The sequence below is a fragment of the Colias croceus genome, chromosome 6 (genome assembly GCF_905220415.1).
Source record: "Colias croceus chromosome 6, ilColCroc2.1".
NCBI lineage: Eukaryota > Metazoa > Arthropoda > Insecta > Lepidoptera > Pieridae > Colias > Colias croceus.
In genome coordinates, this window is record NC_059542.1 from 3,089,710 (window position 1) to 3,109,145 (window position 19,436).

General features: G+C 32.3%; 2 protein-coding genes across 4 annotated transcripts in view; both read left to right on the forward strand.

The window, feature by feature from the left end:
- LOC123692221 (folliculin-interacting protein 2) overlaps window positions 1-19,436 on the forward strand; it is a 32,823-nt gene that overhangs the window by 6,296 nt on the left and 7,091 nt on the right. For all 3 annotated transcript variants that reach the window (XM_045636927.1, XM_045636928.1, XM_045636929.1), the window contains exons 3-9: window positions 5,375-5,487; window positions 9,607-9,785; window positions 11,399-11,503; window positions 11,926-12,062; window positions 13,676-13,794; window positions 15,529-15,669; window positions 17,758-17,907. In XM_045636927.1, the coding sequence (XP_045492883.1) occupies window positions 5,375-5,487; window positions 9,607-9,785; window positions 11,399-11,503; window positions 11,926-12,062; window positions 13,676-13,794; window positions 15,529-15,669; window positions 17,758-17,907 (944 nt within the window). The remainder of the gene's footprint in view (window positions 1-5,374; window positions 5,488-9,606; window positions 9,786-11,398; window positions 11,504-11,925; window positions 12,063-13,675; window positions 13,795-15,528; window positions 15,670-17,757; window positions 17,908-19,436) is intronic.
- On the forward strand, window positions 6,899-8,989 carry LOC123692222. Its single transcript, XM_045636930.1, has 2 exons — window positions 6,899-7,639; window positions 8,064-8,989. The coding sequence occupies exons 1-2, from the start codon at window positions 7,186-7,188 to the stop codon at window positions 8,117-8,119; spliced, it is 510 nt and encodes a 169-aa protein (XP_045492886.1). The 5' UTR covers window positions 6,899-7,185; the 3' UTR covers window positions 8,120-8,989.

Below are 19,436 nucleotides of genomic sequence, written 5' to 3' on the forward strand. Positions count from 1 at the left end.
ACCAGTCCATAGAAGAATACAATAACTCCAAACTTAAACCAAACGCAAACGGATTTTCGGTACTATCGTTAAACATTAGAAGTATCCAACGCAACTTCGACGACTTCGCCTTAAATCTGAGTAGATTTCATAATAAATTTGACGCTATAATTTTAACCGAATGCTGGCTATACGAAAACATCATAATCGATAGTTTACCTGGTTACAACACATTTCGCTCCTCCAACCAAATAAACAAATCTGGTGGTGTAGTCATATTCGTTAAAGTTTGTCACAACACAGTCATGGTAAATTCTTCAATAGCCAACGCCGATAGTTTAAAACTAAATATTAACCATAACATATCTCTCCTGGGAATCTACCGTACCCCTTCCATTCCCGTCAACAACTTATTTCTTTATTCATTAGATAATCTCCTTCAAACATTAAGTGATAAACCTACAGCGATAGTAGCCGGTGATCTTAATATTGATATATGCAACCCTACATGTCAACAGTCCTTAGATTATTTATGTCTCATGTCTTCTCACTGTCTACTTCCTACTATCACAAAACCCACACGGGGTGATGCGTGTCTCGATCACATCTTTATCAAAGCGTCCAGTAAACTTTATGGCGCCATTTGCCAATCGTCTATAACGGATCATGACATTGTTATTGGCCTAGTCGCGAAGACAAAGCAATCACAAAATAAGCCTCGATGGCGAATAAAAACTGACACAGACGCTCTTATACATACACTAAAAGCGATAGATTGGAATGAAACTCTCTCTTCTTCAAAAGTTGACGAGGCTTCCTCCTATTTTTATGAAACATTATCAAAGAACATAGAAAAACACTCCGTTAAAATGAAAGTAAGTCGCAGATGCACAAACATAAAGCCCTGGATCACCCCAGGCTTAATTCGATGCATTAAACACCGCGACAAACTGCATAAAGATGCAAAGGCATTTCCTCACGATCAAATCCGCCAACATATATATAAAAGATATAGAAACTTCTGTAATAAAATTCTCAGAAATGTGAAAATACAATACAACAGCACTCTAATAGATCAAAATAAATCTAATACAAAAATGCTATGGCAAACCATTAAAAACATAAGCTATCCCTCTAATCATACTAATTCTTCGATAGAACTTCTACATATCAATAATGATATAAACAGCTCTCTTAACAATTGTAACAAATATTTCACTTCAGTCGGGAAAACTCTGTCCGACAAGATCCTAACAAAACTAAATATATCTCAAGGAGCTCTAATCAACTCTTATAAAACAGATAACACAGCATCTCAATCCTTCTTCCTCTCCCCCACCGACGAAACTGAAGTACGCAAATTCATAAACAGCATAAATAATGATAGCTCCCCCGGCATAGATAATCTCACAGTCCGAACGATAAAAGCCATTCTTCCTGAAATCATCAAACCTGTAACTCATATATACAACCTAAGCTTAGAGACGGGAGTGTTCCCAAACTGCTGGGAAACAGCAGTTGTGATACCTATTTATAAAAGTGGAATAAAAAACCAACCGGAAAACTACAGACCCATAGCTTTATTAAACATCCTTGGAAAAGTACTTGAAAAAATTGTGAATTATCGACTAACATCTTACTTAGACAAATACCAACTAATTTCAGATAATCAATTCGGATTTAGAAAAAACAGATCAACAGAACATGCTATCTCCCTACTTACCAACTTAATATCTTCACATATAGAAAATAAAGAATGTTGCATAGCCGTATTTTTAGACCTGGCTAAAGCATTCGACACAATATCACTCGGACTACTCGCAAAGAAACTGGAGGTAATGGGAGTTAGAGACACAGCGTTAAATTGGTTTAAGAGCTACTTAACGGACCGCACTCAGTGCATAAAAATTGACAGTAACCTTAGCTCTAAACAAAAAATAGAATTCGGTGTTCCACAGGGAAGTGTTCTCGGCCCCACTCTCTTCACCATCTACATTAATGATATACTCAAACTGACTATAGAAAACTCCCACACAATTGCTTACGCCGATGATACTGCTGTTCTGTTTCACGGTAAAGATTGGAAACATGCACAAAAGGTTACAGAACTAGGATTATTAACCATTCTAGAAGCTCTCAACAAAAACCTACTCACCTTAAATCCTAGGAAAACGAAATTCTTGTCTTTCTCAAAATCCGCACATCAAAAGCTTTTGCCAAATCAGACTATTAAACTTCATACTTGTACCAACCCCAACATCACTCACTCAACATGCGACTGTAATCACATCGAAACCACTCCGTTTATAAAATACTTAGGAGTTACTTTAGATAGCAACCTAAACTACAATCAACATATAACAGAAGTTTCAGTTAAAATAAGAAAACTCATCTTCATAATGAAGAAGCTCCGCAACTGTACCCCCATTAATATTTTACGACAAGTATACATATCTCTCTGTCAATCCGTAATGAATTACAGCATCTCCGTTTGGGGAAGTGCCGCTAAATCACACCTTCTGCAATTGGAGAGAGCACAACGTGCATTAATCAAAGTTACTCTAAAAAAGCCTTTCCGCTTTCCGACAAACGAACTGTATCGGGAGTTCAATGTTCATCGCGTCCGCCAACTATACATACTATCAGCAGTTACCCTAACCCACAAATCTGTTGCTTCACGCCCCGATTACGAGGAACTACTAAGGAAAAGAAAATATCGTATCCCACTTCCTGCATACAACTCAAAAATAGCTAGACGAAGCCCATCTTACTCACTGATCCACACTTACAATAATGTCTGCAAAACTAAATCACTGAAGAATTGTAACTTGCACAAATGCAACAAGATAATGAAATCCTGGCTTCACGAATTAACGTACAGCGACACAGAAGACCTGGTTTAAACGTAAGAATGAAAACAAAGCAATTAATAAAATTTCTTCTCGTCCGTTTTTGAAACAAAAATACAAAGCATTGATAGTACAAATACTCACACAGAAGCACAAACTCACACTCAACCACACACACACACACTCACAAACACACTCACACACACATCACACACGACCGTCCTATACACAATCACGCTTTTTGTTAAATAAATATTATTCTATTTTAATGTCCAAGTGTTCCTATGTAACTAAACTTTAGACTTTTTAGAGACCTGTATAACATTTCTTAGATCCAAGACACAGGCAACAGCCTAGTTTGGATCTCCTATAATACTCTAATGTACTACTTTTTGGTAAATAAAGATTTTTATTTTTTTTTATTGATTATAGTAGCTTTATACATTTTTCCCGACTTCGTGCAAAGTAACCATTATAAACAGTATGTATTAAATATAAACGTAAATAGCTAAATTAGAATTAAGGAAAATATGTACATGTAATTGCAAACGTTAGACTGTCATTTAATTTTTCTAGTATTAAAAATATTACATAATTATCTGTTTCCGTATGATTTATAAAATTGCTCATACAGACGATTTTTTTATAAAATGGCTCATACAGACGATTTTGCTGGAACATTGGCGGCCGCCAACTGTCGGTGTGAATGATCTCTCGTAGGGTCAAGGCATAAATGCAGAATTTTGATTTTCTCTTGCAATACACAAAGTAAACAATATGCAGATTTCAAACGAAAACAAAAATAATAAGTATTACAGCCCTGAAGCAATATTATATTGAGAGGAGAGATAAAGCTATGCTACTAGAAACTAGAGAGTCAAAAAATACTGCCTCTTAACAGAGGTAAATATACTTATTTTATACTAAATTATTTATAAAATTTCTAAATAGAAACTGCATAGAAATTACGCTAATTAAAATTAGGTTTTATCACGTATGTGTAAAATGCTATGCTAACATAATAATCAATAATATCTGCCTGGTAACAACACATGCCGATGTTTACAACGACCTATCACAATCAAAACTGTTTACCATGTGCAAACAATATTCCATGGAACAGATTTTGTTGTAAAGATTCCGCGCCATTAAAATTAAAATACGCATCTTCTTTATAATTTGCAGCAGATGCTTTTCCTTATGCGTCATCTATTACGTTCATTAAGTCGTCAAAGGTTGGCTGTTATCTGCGTTGCAATACATATTTACAATCGTATGTTTTGACAGTATTTTTTTCCTTTCTACTTATCGTTTATTATATTCATTATTCACGTATGAATGTCTCTTAATTAGAATTTTTATGTGTTTTAAGATTTGTTTAGCAGCATCTTTAAATTATTTTAACACGGTTATAACTTCACCTGTATGTTTGTGTGTTAAACCGATTCCTTTTAACTCAATTTTGACCCACTTTAAACGGACATATTTAATTAAATATTCGGAATATTGGTGACGAGAATAATTTCATCTTATTAAAGGTTTTTTTTTAGTTTTTTGGAACCCATACCCCTATATTAATTATTTTAAGTAAATCATTGAATGGACAATCGATTGATCCGCCTATACAATTTCTAACTTTATCTAGGCTTTAACGTTATTTTATATGATATGGAACGTTAAAAGCTAGATAGCAATCATATTATGAATTTTTAATGTTATTACAATATGTATGATACAATCTAACAGTTCTGTTAATGACCCAATGAATAAATTATTACACAAAATTTGATATTATAATATGTACCAGTTACCAAGTTTTATGAATTTATTGCCATGCAAATAAGTTTAGAATTAACTATTATGTATTGTTAATTCTAAACTTTATTGTGACCTTGGTTCTCTGATCTTACAACTCCTTTCTGTTCAGTATGATTAAGCTCAGTTTGAATCTCAAACACTAATATAATAATCTCCTTAAATTTTACTTCCTGTTAGAATTAGAGATGTGAAAGTTTAAATTCGACTCAATCACACTCGTTTGATTAAATAAAGATAAAATTTAGTTTAATATAGATCTTATCTTTAAGTATATTAAAACACTATTAATATACCATAAAATTTTCCCGCCATGGTTTGCATATTTTATTTTCTTAACTGATATTGTTTGCCGAAATCAACCAAATTTACTCGTTTAATGCATCTAGATTTAGCTTTTGGTACAATAGATAAGTTAATATTGTTTTAACGTTTGTTTATAATTAACCCAGATTCTATTGTGGTGAGGACAAATAAGAGGAATTCAATTGTTTGAGTTATTTGAACACTATTTTAAACTAGCTGCTTACCTCACCTTCCCTGGGGTGACAGTTTGTTGTAAGCTTTCCAATTTCACCAAAATGGCAAAGGAGACAAATCCAACAAATAAAAAATCATAAAAATACGATCGTGTATGATCCGAGTGGTGGAACTACTACTACTTACTTGTGTATAAGTACATTTTATAGATAATGCTATTATGGTCTCTTAAAGAAATTGTTTTTGTTCAGTATAAGGGACCAGCATCAGACGCGGGCATGCTCGGTGAGATGATATTCGGCGCTGTCGCTATGAACTGCAAGAGCGTGTCATTCAAAATCCACATCATGGACGACCCGAAAAGGTAATTATCTAGAACATAACTGTTGGTTATCAATCTCTCATGTGAAATGTATATTTGGCTAGTTTTTAATAGATTAGACGTTATTTATAGTACATGAGGTTTAAAATAGTTTAGTCAAATTAGTATTTTTAAAAGTTTTTATATTGTCGTCTACAAAAATTACTTAGTAGGTTGAAAGGAAAATTGTATTTGTAATGTCGGACTTCCTTAGATTGTTCACGAATCACTCTGATGATCTTTGCAACTTCTTTGGTGATATTAAAGAAGTTGCAAAGTTGGCATTTCTTACGTACAGAAGGACGAATTTGAAAGGATCTTTTCTACAAAGACGATATTGCAAGTTTTGTAGTACAAAAGTTTCTGGATTCGATTTAAGTATAGGGTGATCAAATAAAAAACAAAATTAAGAACTTCTTGGACACTATACATCTAAAATCTGAAATGTCCATAGAGATGGGTCACAATGGGTGGTCCAAATAGACGAAAGAAATATCATTGCTGAATTACCGTTAAAACAAAATGTTGAATTTGACCTTAACCCTATGAATTCGACTGTATCTCAACATCTATAAATCGTTCCATTCGTATCACGATCATAGAAATAGAATGTTTGAATACGCGAATAGCAGCCGGCCGTAAGTGGCGGGAACCAGATTTATTTCGATTTAGGTAATAATCGCTGGTTCAGGCAATTTATTATATGATCGTTTACACAACGAAGTAAAGCGGTTCTTAAGTGATTAAGTAGAGCGGTGATTTATTGAATCACGCTATCGCCATGATAAAATTATCTCGTATTCTAAGGATGGAATTTCCTAGGTAGGTACCTAATGATTGTAGTTTCCTGAGTAAATACTGCATTAAAATACAAACTCAAACTTGACAATTCTTTATATGTATTTCATAATGTACTGCTTTGGATTCTTATTGAACTACTAATTGGTTCAGAAAGCAGAATTTAAGGCGAAGTGACAACAAAAAGCTGTTATCAAGATCGATCTTCTATTCCAAGGAATATTGTTTGTGTGTAAGAGAACTTTATGAAGTAGTCTTATACCTCTTATAAAATAATAAGATACACTTGTTCTAATATAATACGTTTATGTAATATGATATTTTCATTGCACCAGTATGTTCCCTCCATTACCAGTGTCCTTCTTAATGTGTGCTTATCAAATTGCCAAGATACGGTTACATTGTGACCTTAATAAATATTCCTTTGTTTTATTATAATATTTAAACGATTTATTAAATATACATGTGGGAATAGGATAAAATATTAAGATGTATTTCATGATTACTAGTTTTATTTTTAGTCTGTGTTTTTCTATTATTTAATCTGTGGACATGTTATCTGTAGACTGTAGATTTTTGGTTGTCTATGATTGGACTGTGTGTTTTTTTGGTACGATGTAATGGAGATTTGTTGAAAATGTATTTTTGATATGTAACCGGTGTCTGGGAAATAAATCGATTGGGCGAATTTGGCTTTTCATTTACACCATCCCCACATAATTTGGGGGCTCGTCCGGGATACGGGATGGTGGAATAAAGAAAAAACAGACGAAGACTATGATGCCGGTGATTTAACCTGATTAAGAATTTACGAATTACGAACGAAGACTAAGATTTAAAGAAGCTTATGATTATACGATTACGACTTGAAGACTATAAAACTTTTTATTTACATTATTCAACATGCCGCCGAAACGAGTAAAGGATGATGATGATTGTGGTGAACCATCGCCGCGTATTTCCTTCAATGACTTAGAGAAATCAATGACGCCATTTTCGGGTGATGATGCCTATGGCATCGAAACATTCGTAAAAGATTTTGAAGATATTTCCTCTTTAATGCAATGGGGTGAAATAGAAAAACTCATATTTTCGAAGCGGCTTCTCGCGGGATCCGCCAAGCTATTTTTACGTTCACTAAGTGGGACCACCACGTGGGATACACTTAAGTCTGAGCTCCGTGAGGAATTTGGTAAGAAGTTGAACAGTGCAACTGTTCACAAGAGACTTTCAACTCGCCGGATGAAGATGAATGAGACTCATCAGCAATATTTTTTACATATGAAGGAACTTGCAGTACTTGGGAATGTTGAAGATGAAGCCCTGATGGAATATGTCATCGACGGTATTAAAGACAGTGAGTCCAACAAAAATATTTTATATGGCGCTTGTAACATTAAAGAATTCAGAAAGAAATTAGACATTTATTCAGAAATTAAGAAAAAATCATATTCACCTAATAAGATTCAAAGTAATTCAGTATCAAAGTCCATTGGCATGAAAATTCAAAAAACACTACGAGTAAAGAGATGTTTCAATTGTGGAGATTTAGATCATGAGTCGCCTAATTGTACTAAAGGCATTAAATGTTTTAAATGCAACTTGTTTGGCCATAAATCAACTGAATGTTCTAAAAGTATAAAAAAGAGCTTGGAAATTATGTCAACTAAAAATAATATTGATGTGAGACCTTTCAAGAAGCTGAAAATAAATAATATTGATGTAGAAGCCCTGATTGATACCGGAAGCGATGCTAATTTAATAATTATGTCTTATTTTAGGAAGATTCAAGGTGAAAAATTGTTATCTTATAGTTCAGGAACAACAGAAACTTTAACTGGAATAGCTGAAAAGGAAATTTATACAAAAGGATCTTTCACAGCAAAAATTGAAATTGATGATTGTTATTTTGAAACTTTATTTTATGTTGTTGATGATGGCGCTATCCCTGTCAACATTATATTAGGAAATCCTGTACTGAAAGAAGTAGAAATCAATTTTAAATCTGGAACTATCACTGCAACAAGAATATTACACCTTACAATGCTAGAGAATGAAAATGAAGATATCACAAATATTGAAAACAAAGAATATAAGAATAAAATACAGAATATTATAAAAGAATATAACCCCAAAAGATGTACTAAAGAATCAAATGTAAAACTTAAAATATTATTAACCGATGATGTACCAGTTTATCAGAATCCACGACGATTGTCACCTTTGGAGCTTAACATTGTTGACAAACAGATTAAAGAATGGCTTGATGAAGGAATAATAAAAACAAGTAAGTCTGATTATGCTAGTCCAATTGTGCTTGCAAAAAAGAAGAATGGAATGTTATGGAAGATTAAGGATGGAAATAAATTAATGGTTGTACCTAAGAAAATGCAAAATGAAATTATAAGAAAACATCATGAAAACGGACATTTTGGTTGTGTTAAGACTGAGGAATTAATAAATAGAAATTATTATATGGAGAATTTAAAAGAAAAGATTAAAACAAACATTGATAATTGCGTGGAATGTATACTTAATTCAAATAAAAGAGGAAAGAAGGAAGGATTTCTACATGTAATAGATAAAGGTGATTTACCATTGTCTACTTACCATATTGATCATCTACGACTGTTGACTCATCTGGGACAGATGATTCTGCAGGATGACCGTGTGGGAATAGGATAAAATATTAAGATGTATTTCATGATTACTAGTTTTATTTTTAGTCTGTGTTTTTCTATTATTTAATCTGTGGACATGTTATCTGTAGACTGTAGATTTTTGGTTGTCTATGATTGGACTGTGTGTTTTTTTGGTACGATGTAATGGAGATTTGTTGAAAATGTATTTTTGATATGTAACCGGTGTCTGGGAAATAAATCGATTGGGCGAATTTGGCTTTTCATTTACACCATCCCCACATACATGATACTATTGAAATTTACTTTTCTTGCATTATATTATCATTAGAATGGAATTTCTCTTTAATTTATTTTGTTTATGTTAGAATTTTTTCTTATTTTTGAAGATGATTTTTGCTCATCTCTGTATTAATTAATTAATCAATCTTAAGTGTTATATGATTGATTCAATCGTTTACATTTACATGAGTTAGTTTCTCGAGAAAATATAAATATACATATATCAACACCCCGTAAACATTACATATTAGTAGTTTTAATTCATAACGCTTTTCTTTATATCGTATAAATTTCAAGTCTAGTATTAGGTAGGGATATTAATAATGGTTTTCTAGGATTTTTTTTTCACCACAGAGATGTTATACAGCCAGTATATTATGAATAAGCATTTTCTTCCACCCAGGTTGATGTGTACAAAGATGTTCTTTGTCCCGAACTCCCGGCGGATCAGTCGGGCGGATCGCAAGACGGATATCAACGCTAATGTTACCAGCGAGTTACGGAGTTGTTCCACTCCTCTGAATATGCCGTTGCGGGAGGAGGGAGTGTCATTAAGCTTCTCGATTGATAGAGGAGATTCTGGTGGGTGTTTTTTCTCATTATTATATTGTCTAAACTAGGATATACTAATGAATAAAGCTGAACTGTTTGTTTGATTGATGCGCTAATCTCAGGAACTACTGGACCGATTTTATACAGATTTTATTAGAGTGTTTCAGGCTATGTAAATACCACAGACAGAGTAGAGGCGGACGGCTAGTTCAGCTATATAGCTTTTAGGAAAAGAAATTAATGACAGTACTATTCATACTTATTTTATAATTGTTATAGTATAACGTGCTTGTATGTGTATGTGTTTTTACGCTTGATGGGTTTTAATGAATTTTTTTTAATAATACTGATTCAAAAGGCACGAGTATTGTACAAGGTATAAATTCTAATTTAACATGTGTGATCATAATAAATGGCGGTTGGCAGTCGATTCGAAGCAATTCAATTAGGCATGGGAAATAGTTATTGTGTTTATTATTAGAAGCGTGAAATTAAATAGCCCTGTATCTTGAGTTGTTTGTATTATGGAGTACCTATGTTATGTTGCGTATTTGATATGTGCTTGATTAAAATATTGACATTTTACTTTATTTTTTGGTAAAACCATTATGAGTAATTAAATCTTGACAAAATATGTGGTAAAGGAACAAATAAATATATGCGATAGTGCAATCGAAATAGCAATTAAGATCACCTGCATTGCTGAAAAAATAATTTATTAAGTGTAAAATAATAACGTTCTTGTATTAGACGACGTCATTTTCATAGTTTGCGATGCCAATTTCCACGATCTATTTCTCTTCTGTTAGGGTAAGTTTAATAAAAGGGCCGTCCCAAATGCTAATCTACTCAACATTTCATAGAAGTCAGTTTAGTGTTTAGCCGTAACAACAATTTATACAAGTAAAATTCCTCATGTACAATATTAGTATGGATACTTCCAAAAACTCATATGGAATTGTCGCATCTCGTAACTCTTTTTCTATAAATAGCAACAAATATGTCAATGAATATTACGTTGCAGTATTGGATAAACTCGTATCTTCGTTTGAGTTCTCTTCCCTATTAAAAAGTTTAATAGGTCATAATATGATGCGTCATAATCATGGAAGTTCTATTTAGTTTTCGTGTTTATTCTAAAGATTCTTGACACCATTCTAGATTAGAGATTTAGATTAGATTAGATTCATTATCTACACCAGACAATCAGATGTTACATATTATTATTATCTAAACATATCAATGTTATGCAACAATCACGTTATTTATTTTACTAACCACGCCATATTATATAAAGTTTTCTTGGTCTAAGACTAAGTTTTATTACCTTATTATTAATTAGAACATTGGAAATCGGAGTTAAATTCATTAAGTATTCTATAAGCTTTTTAGATATTTGGGTAGTTAGCTAACTTTACATAGAAAAATGACTGGAGTTTCTTGATTGAACATAAAATAAATAACTAAGCTTCTTTAATGCGTATCGCAAACAAAGACAGAACTAAAGCACAATATTATGTAGCTTTAATAATAATTAATACATCGAAGCTCGTAATATCAATTGACCTACATCCAATAATATTTACTCTATATAAAAAGTATTTTAGTTATAGTTCAACATGATAAAGAAGAATAATTTTCAGGTTTCTATGGCGACCATTCGTACAGTACTATTGGTTCGAATGTCGATTTCTTCTCGATGCTGGACACGTGGGATGGAAACATGCAATCTGAATATTCGTTTACATGTAAGTATTTACAAAAAGTTTGTGTTTAACTTTTGATAATTGAGTAATTTTCAGATGATTTTAAATTTATAGTTTTTTATGTGTATTGTTTGAGTTAAAATTTATTGATTATATTTATATGTTACTTTCTCCCAGCTTCTTTACTCCGATCTCAAATCAAAACGAAACAGATAAGTCTCCCTTTAATTTACGATATTTTACATAATAATAATAGTAAAATTACATTTAGCTTATTTAGGAAGGCAACAGTTTTCTGTACGAACTACCAGAATATTAGTGTGATTGTCACTGAGTATAACAGAAATAGTTTACTATTAATTGATACATTACATTACATTTCACCCGAAAAGAGACAATAAAAAAGATTCTACTACTAGAGCATCGGCACTTTACTATATAAATAGGCGTGTAATACCCACCAGCGTCGCCCGGCCGCAAGCTGAGCTCGAGCGGCAGCTGGCAACGCAGAACGTTCCAGAGCATGGCCACTCGATTCGATCTCACCTCCACGTCGCTTCGAGTTCCAACGGTAACGACCGTGTCTAGTAATGACTCGCAGGTATGTGAAATGTTCCAGAGGTTTTGGTTATAGACTTAAGGTGGATGGGGATGGAAGGAAGTTAGCTAATTTTGGAATATGTGTTGAATAAATTGATGGTTTACGATGTTTTTATGGTATGTGTGTTTTCGGTCAATTTTATGTAGGAGAGATTTTGCTTAATTTTGAGTGTCATCATATCATTAGTCGCTATAGAACAAATGCGAAAATTACATATAAATATAAAAGTAACTTTGTTATGTGTTGCTCTGGCCTTGATTTTTAGCATTTATTTCTAATATATCATTACCACACACAAAGTGAAATAAAATTTAATACCTTTATAAAGTGAATTTATGACGATTGAAGCTTTTAATTGTTTACACAGGAAGATTACTATCACTCGTGACTCGTCACATGAATGACCGCTATCGTTAAGTCATGTGAACTTCTTATCGGTGTGACGATTTATTATTATTGTTATTTAGGTGCACTAGTGGTGTGATAATTTTCTATTGTTTATTTCGTAGCGAGAATTGGTTGAATGTTGATGTTTGATGGATATGTCTATTATCCTTGGTCTTGTATGTGTTGTTTCTGCCAAGATGTCAGTTCTGGCTTTCAAAATGTAACATGTAACATGTAGAACTGTTTATTATCATGATACATGTCTTTAAAAACGTAACATGTGGAACTATTATGAATGTGGTTATTATAGCAGAGTAAAAAGCTTATTAATTTACAAAATTGATGACTCAATATACTCCAGACATTCCAGAATAGAAAATGGAAAATCAGAATTAGGGCAGTGATATAACAGTAATGTAGGATATCATAATTTCTTTCCAAGAACTTATTCGACTTATATAGGCGAATGCAGTTAGTTTTTACGATTTCCGCCTTTCCTACAATTATTAAGACATTGTATTGTAAATGCAACACAACCAAGTTTAATAGACAACTATGTACTATTCTTAGCTATTATTAGACTGGTTAACATCATCGTAACCTAGATTAACATATCTAACATTAGTTTCAATTACACGACAGCTAAATGGTCGCAGATCAAGTAATTGATCCTTGTTCTATTTGATGAATGCTATTGAAAATAATAGACGAGGATTAAGGGGTTATAGTGCCGACGTTATGGCAGCATTTAGACATAATGTATTGACTAGAAAAGTGGCTTAGGAAATTATTTTGGTTAGAGAGAAGGTTATTCGAAAAATGTGGATACTTCTCTATTCAGTTTCAAACTATAGTGTACTAGAGGTCCGCCCCGGCTTTGCCCGTGGTACATATTTCGCAATAAAAGGTAGCCTATGTCCTTTCTCGGGTATCAAAATATCTCCATACCAAATTTCATGCAAATTGGTTCAGTAGTTTAGGCGTGCTTGAGTAACAGACAGACAGACAGAGTTACTTTCGCATTTATAATATTAGTATGGATGTATCAGGAACGTTTTTCCTTCAACTATTTGACAAATAGTGTTCGTTCTATAAATAACATCAAAATTACTTTTTATAATAGCGACTTTAAATTCAATGCCCAAATGATATATGTATCATTATATGAGAAGTTCCTTCATAGAATGCCCCAAAAAATACACATTACAATATATTTATTATCACAGATGTACAGCAATAGCGTGACAAGCGGGACAAGTGATAGCCTCGCGAGTTCGTCGGTGATGTCTCGAAGGACCAAATTGGGCTTGGCACTTTTGATCACTGTGGCTGAGAGTGCTGATATGTAAGTATATACCTAAATATTTATAGTATGCATGCATATTGGAAATTTTACTAGAAATATTGATTGAATTTTTAATGACTTCAGTCTGGGGAACACTTAGTTATAAACGACCAATTCTTTTATAATAAACTAGCTTTCCGCCAGCGGCTTCGCCCGCGTTTTCAAAGATAAACCCGCATAGTTCCCGTTCCCGTGGGATTTCCGGGATAAAACCTAGCCTATGTTACTCGTGGATAATGTAGCTTTCGAATGGTGAAAGAATTTTTAAAATCGGTCCAGTAGTTTATGAGCCGATTCATTACAATCAATCAAACAAACAAACAAACAAACAAAGTTTTCCTCTTTATAATATTAGTGTAGATATGATCTTGATCAACGAATCGACACATGGAGGCGGTAAATCTATTTAGTTAAGTTAAATTTTAGGAAAATGACAAAAACTACTAGTAGAAAGCTCGGTTTTCCATGTGCTAATAATAATAGGCATACCACTAGTTCCAATCAACAGAAATAGTCGACCTTATGACCTTTATATTAAGGCACATTTTCGACGTACACTGCATTTGAAAAGTGATGACTATTTTTTACGAACTTTACGACATAGATACAATTTATAATGGAAGGTTAATATGAAGTGTTTATGTCAGGTGACACGATAGTATATTATCTCGCTCTTTATCTTAAGTAAACGGATAAACCATAATATCTAAATATGATTAATTTATTTAGATTTAACGCACAAAATAGTGTTTACTTTATATTCTGGAACAAATTTCGAATAATTTATTGCAAATGTTTGCAAATATTTACTACGAATATAAATAATTCTTATAGTTAAGGAAAACCTGTTATAATATTTAATTTGACGAGGTATCATTTGATAGCATTGAGGTAGGTTAATTTTTGGCAGATGTCCCAGCAAATACGTATTTTTGTACGTATTTATAATTATAATAATATTGACTGTATAAAAATAATTTGATATCGTTAAGGTCCAAAGAAAATAAATTCCAATTGTATTTCCATCAATTCATTTCCACTCACATTAAATTTTTAAAGTTATAAACAAAAATATAGAAATATTTATTGATCCCATATTGAGATTTACTCATATAAAATAACTCTTAGTAACTTGTCCTTTTGTTGTGGTTAGGTTAGGCACATTGAGTCTTATCAATGGATTTTGTAGTAAATCATGTGACAATGAATTATATCGTGTACAAATAATATTATCGATGCGTAGCGAAAATTAATACCTTTCATCATAATATTTGCACTCGAGATCAGGTGATTTTTATATGCAAACAGCCCAAATATGATACGACGACACTAAAATAAATAATGATGAAGTAGTATGTAAATGTGTTGAATATACTGTTATTAAGAATTTTTCAGAAATTGCGAAATACATAATATTATGTGTTGCACCTTTAATTGTTTTGATTGCGAAAATGGGATACGAAATAGTATCTTTTTCTTGAAATATAGATTGTGATACGTTTTTCATATTTTTAATTAATTTATTATGAAAGACAATGATAGAATTTGGCGCCTTTTTATATTCGGGCGGCTATCTAACAAACCTTGTTTTTTTTTAAATACTAAATAGTGCAATAAACCAAACTTATTTTTTCATGTATAATATTCATAAGCACATTCATTCATTCATAAGCACAGTCCGAACTGCGTTGTGATACATTAATTATCATAACTTAATAATAATAAAACCCATAGGGAAGTGATCCGTCGCTGCGTGCAACATTCCAACCAACTGCAGTCGCTCGTGTGTCGACTGCGACTGGCGACGCTCAGAGCGGGCGCGGAACGAAAATTCGTGTCTACCCTACATGCGGCTACGGAAGATGCGGTTAGATGGTGAGTTATAGTAATTGTTATTTGTAACTGTTACTTATGCTATTAGTAGCTGTTACTTCTGGTACTAGTAGCTGTTACTTCTGGTACTAGTAGCTGTTACTTCTGTTACTAGTAGCTGTTACTATTGCTGCTATAAATTGTAAATCTAGTAACTAGTACCTACTGCTACATTTATTTCTGTTCTGTAATAAAAACATAAACAGTTACTTACAAATACTTCTACTGTTACTACATAATATATATAGTCGTATTAATATTCACTCGTAGTTGAAAATGAATGAGAATGAGCTCATTCTGACTGCGTTGTGACTGAACGCTCATTTCGACTATTACTACACGTATCTTGATGATGCATTTTTATACACTGTAGGTTTGTATTGTAATACCTACGAAAACAACTGTGATAAAATATAAATACGTTTATGTGAAGTAGAACTCCCTAAAATCCCATTTTGTTTGCTATTTTATGCAAAACAGTAATTTAATAAAACACCAAGCTAGTATGAAGGTAGATTTCTAGGACCGTTACTTTGTTTTGTATGCTTTTACTATAACAAAGTTTGCTCGAAATGAAATTTAGGTCATGATTGAGAGCGTGATATGATATTTTTACTTTTTACGTAGTTTCACTTGTCACATACTTGATGATTAATATTGATTTTTGTATGCACATATTGTGTATATAGTTCGTAATAAATTGCTCGTAGGTGACTATTGCTCTTAGTTACGATTGAAATAAAAATGAAGTGTTTTAAAGTCATTGTTTTTGTGTAAATTATTTAATACATGTGTACAATTCTTTCAAATATTTCAAATATTGTGGACAATATTGTCTATGTTCAATAAGATTTATATTCAAATATAATAGGCTAAATGTAGAAAAATGAGAGTTCCATTTGTTAAAATTTTAGCAAATATGTTTTTGTTTACCTCAGTAGTCGGTTAAATTTATTACATAAATGGTTTGTAAGGACCTTCACATTTGTTTATTAGTGCAACGTGAAAGCAGACTATTAATTTAGTTGCCTTGATATTTTACATATTTTCTGCCTACGCAATTAACATCACGTAGACTTGTATGAGACAGAATTTTCATAACTCACGACATAACTTTTGCTCCTTTTTGATAGCATAGTTCGTTTTAAATGAGCTCAAAATAGGCGGTGATGCCCAATGCCATGTTATTATGGATAGATACATTTTGGAACGTTCTTTAGACATTGCCTCCATGCTTTCCAAATATAGCGTAGTTAGCTTTATCTACGTGTTTCCTGTCATACGACAGTATTATGCAGCGAGCGTGGCAGTCTGCCGAAATGACGATAAGTGACGAAGTATATAATGCATACACGAGTTTTCTACTCTCATATCGAGTAGAACTAACTACACGGGCTTCTTTCTATTCCTTAGTTTATAGTATTTAATACGGACCTTTAATTAAACCTATGAACGTTCACTCGAAGAAAGGTTACTAAAGAAATATGTAAGATTTGGTTATTCGGTCGGCAAATGATGCAATCGTTTTGAACATTTTTACGAAGTTTTGACGGGATAGTAATAAAAAGTGACACGTGTAGATGAAAATAGATGCGTCCGTTTCGATATAACAATTCGTGAAGGGAGATATTATTATAAGTCTATAGACTATTTCGTTCATAAAAAAGAAAGAATGTGGACTTCTTAATAATATTTAATTAATGACTAGACGTAAAATTGGATTATGTACTTAATCGTTGGATAATTAAAAAAATATATACCTAAGTAATCAATTTAGCTAGATTAAAGCTACGATAACGAACATATTTGCTATCAACCTTAACTGATACATCGACCCGTGCAAAAAATAACATAGTTTATTGAAACAACAAATATTTTTTGCTTAATAGCAATCTCTCAAATCAGTGATACAAATGTTAAAATTATAATAATATTTTACTGCTGTTTGTCGGTGTTGATTGGTTTATATGAGAGAAACGTTATTTTCATCCAATAAACTACAGACTTATGATAATAATATCATGGTTCAGTCTATGAAAAGCCCATAAAACTTGCATGGAACAAACTAAAATTTAGACACTTATATTTCAGGTTATCAGACCTAATGTTCGGTGCACGTTTGCAGCCGGTATGGTTGAACCTAGTCACCAGCGAGCAAAGACAGAGGAATAAGATAGCTGATACACTTCTATCGGATCTGTGTTCTGTCATCAGTGTGGGAGACACGAAGAGTACTAACTTGTAAGTATATTGAACCTTATGGGCTTTGAAATAAAGTGCATAATGTATTAACTTAAGCAAAAGGTCTATAAGGGATGATTTGTGATACATCTGGACATGGGTTAAAACTTCTTTATGGAGACTATAGAGAAAAATGGTAGAATATATAAGTGTTTATGTTTTGATATCGATTAAGACTGAAGTAAAGAGAAATTAAAGGTCATTTTTACGAAAGAAAGAATGCGACTCGACCTTTTTTTAAGTTTTTTAATCAGGATTTAATCGGAGTGACAGTGACCGGATTCGTTTCTCGATAGTCTTATTATCGGACATGTTGATTATCTGCTATCAAATAACAGAAGATGATCGATTAAGGATACTAATATTCGGATTTTGTTTAAATGACAGTTTTCTTATCTGACAAGATAGATTGAAATCAGAAGCTACTGTCTGCACTTAAATTACCTACCTATGAAGGGATAATATAAAATTTTAGATTATTTTATTTAAAAAAAGATGCGAATTTGAAACTCACTTTGGTTATATAATGCGCCACAAATGTTCTATATAATTATCAAATGTCAAAACAATAAAGCCAGATATGGTTAAAATCATCTCATTATAATATCAATTTGGATGTTCCTACATCTAGGTACTCTAGACAGACACTCAAGTAAGGCCTCGAGGCATTAATAAATTGAGTAAGATTTAATGTTCAGTATTAATAAAACAGAAAAAACTGCGCGTGATTGATCCTCCGTTCCTCATCATTATGATCGCATATTACAATAAAAATCCTATCTAGATTTTTGTTATCATTAAATCAGACGTAGGTTGATTTGTCATATTTTTTTATTCAATTATTTATCTTTATCTTGGACATTTTAAACATTTGTAATAATTATCAAAATCAAATTTTATTTCGCAGATGATAACAGAAAAAATTCATACAAGAAAACTTTACGTAAAAATAGAATGATACACTGAAATTTTAATCTACCATCTCGTTTAATTTTTTATTACAAAAGAAACTGTCTGTTCGAAAAAAAAGTTTCTATTTAAGTTTTAACATCACACGGGCACTGTTTATCTGTAAAATCAGAACGTCCCTTACAATTGACGTCTTTGTTTCATTCTTGTTTTGATATGAAGCCAAATGTTTTAATACTGTTGAACCGGCTAGACGTACAAATATACTAGTTTTGCAAAATAAAGAAAAAACATCGGTTTATGTGCTCTTCAGTTTTTTTTTTCAATTATGTTGGATTTTTTGAAAATTTGAGACAAGTGAAAGCAACTTTATGTCATTAAAAATTATATTGTTGCCAGATGTTTGCATGAAATGCTAAACACGTAAAAAGTAACGTGCGCAGGTGATAAAAATATTTTAACACTATATTTAAATCGGCCGTACATTCTGTCGTTTTAATGACGTAGCTGCTTTATTACAAACGAATCACATGATTGTTAAGGTGTGCACATAATGACGTTGAATTTTGATTACTTTAATTTTTATAGTATTTTTTTAAGAAAAATAGAGTCGCTAAAGG

What these genes read in the sequence shown, in the direction of transcription:
- LOC123692222 (XM_045636930.1), top strand. Translation starts at nt 7,186, where the DNA reads ATGCCGCCGAAACGAGTAAAGGATGATGATGATTGTGGTGAACCATCG. An exon ending in CATCGACGGTATTAAAGACA is followed by an intron (nt 7,640 to 8,063) that starts GTGAGTCCAACA and finishes GTCTTATTTTAG; the next exon opens with GAAGATTCAAGGTGAAAAAT.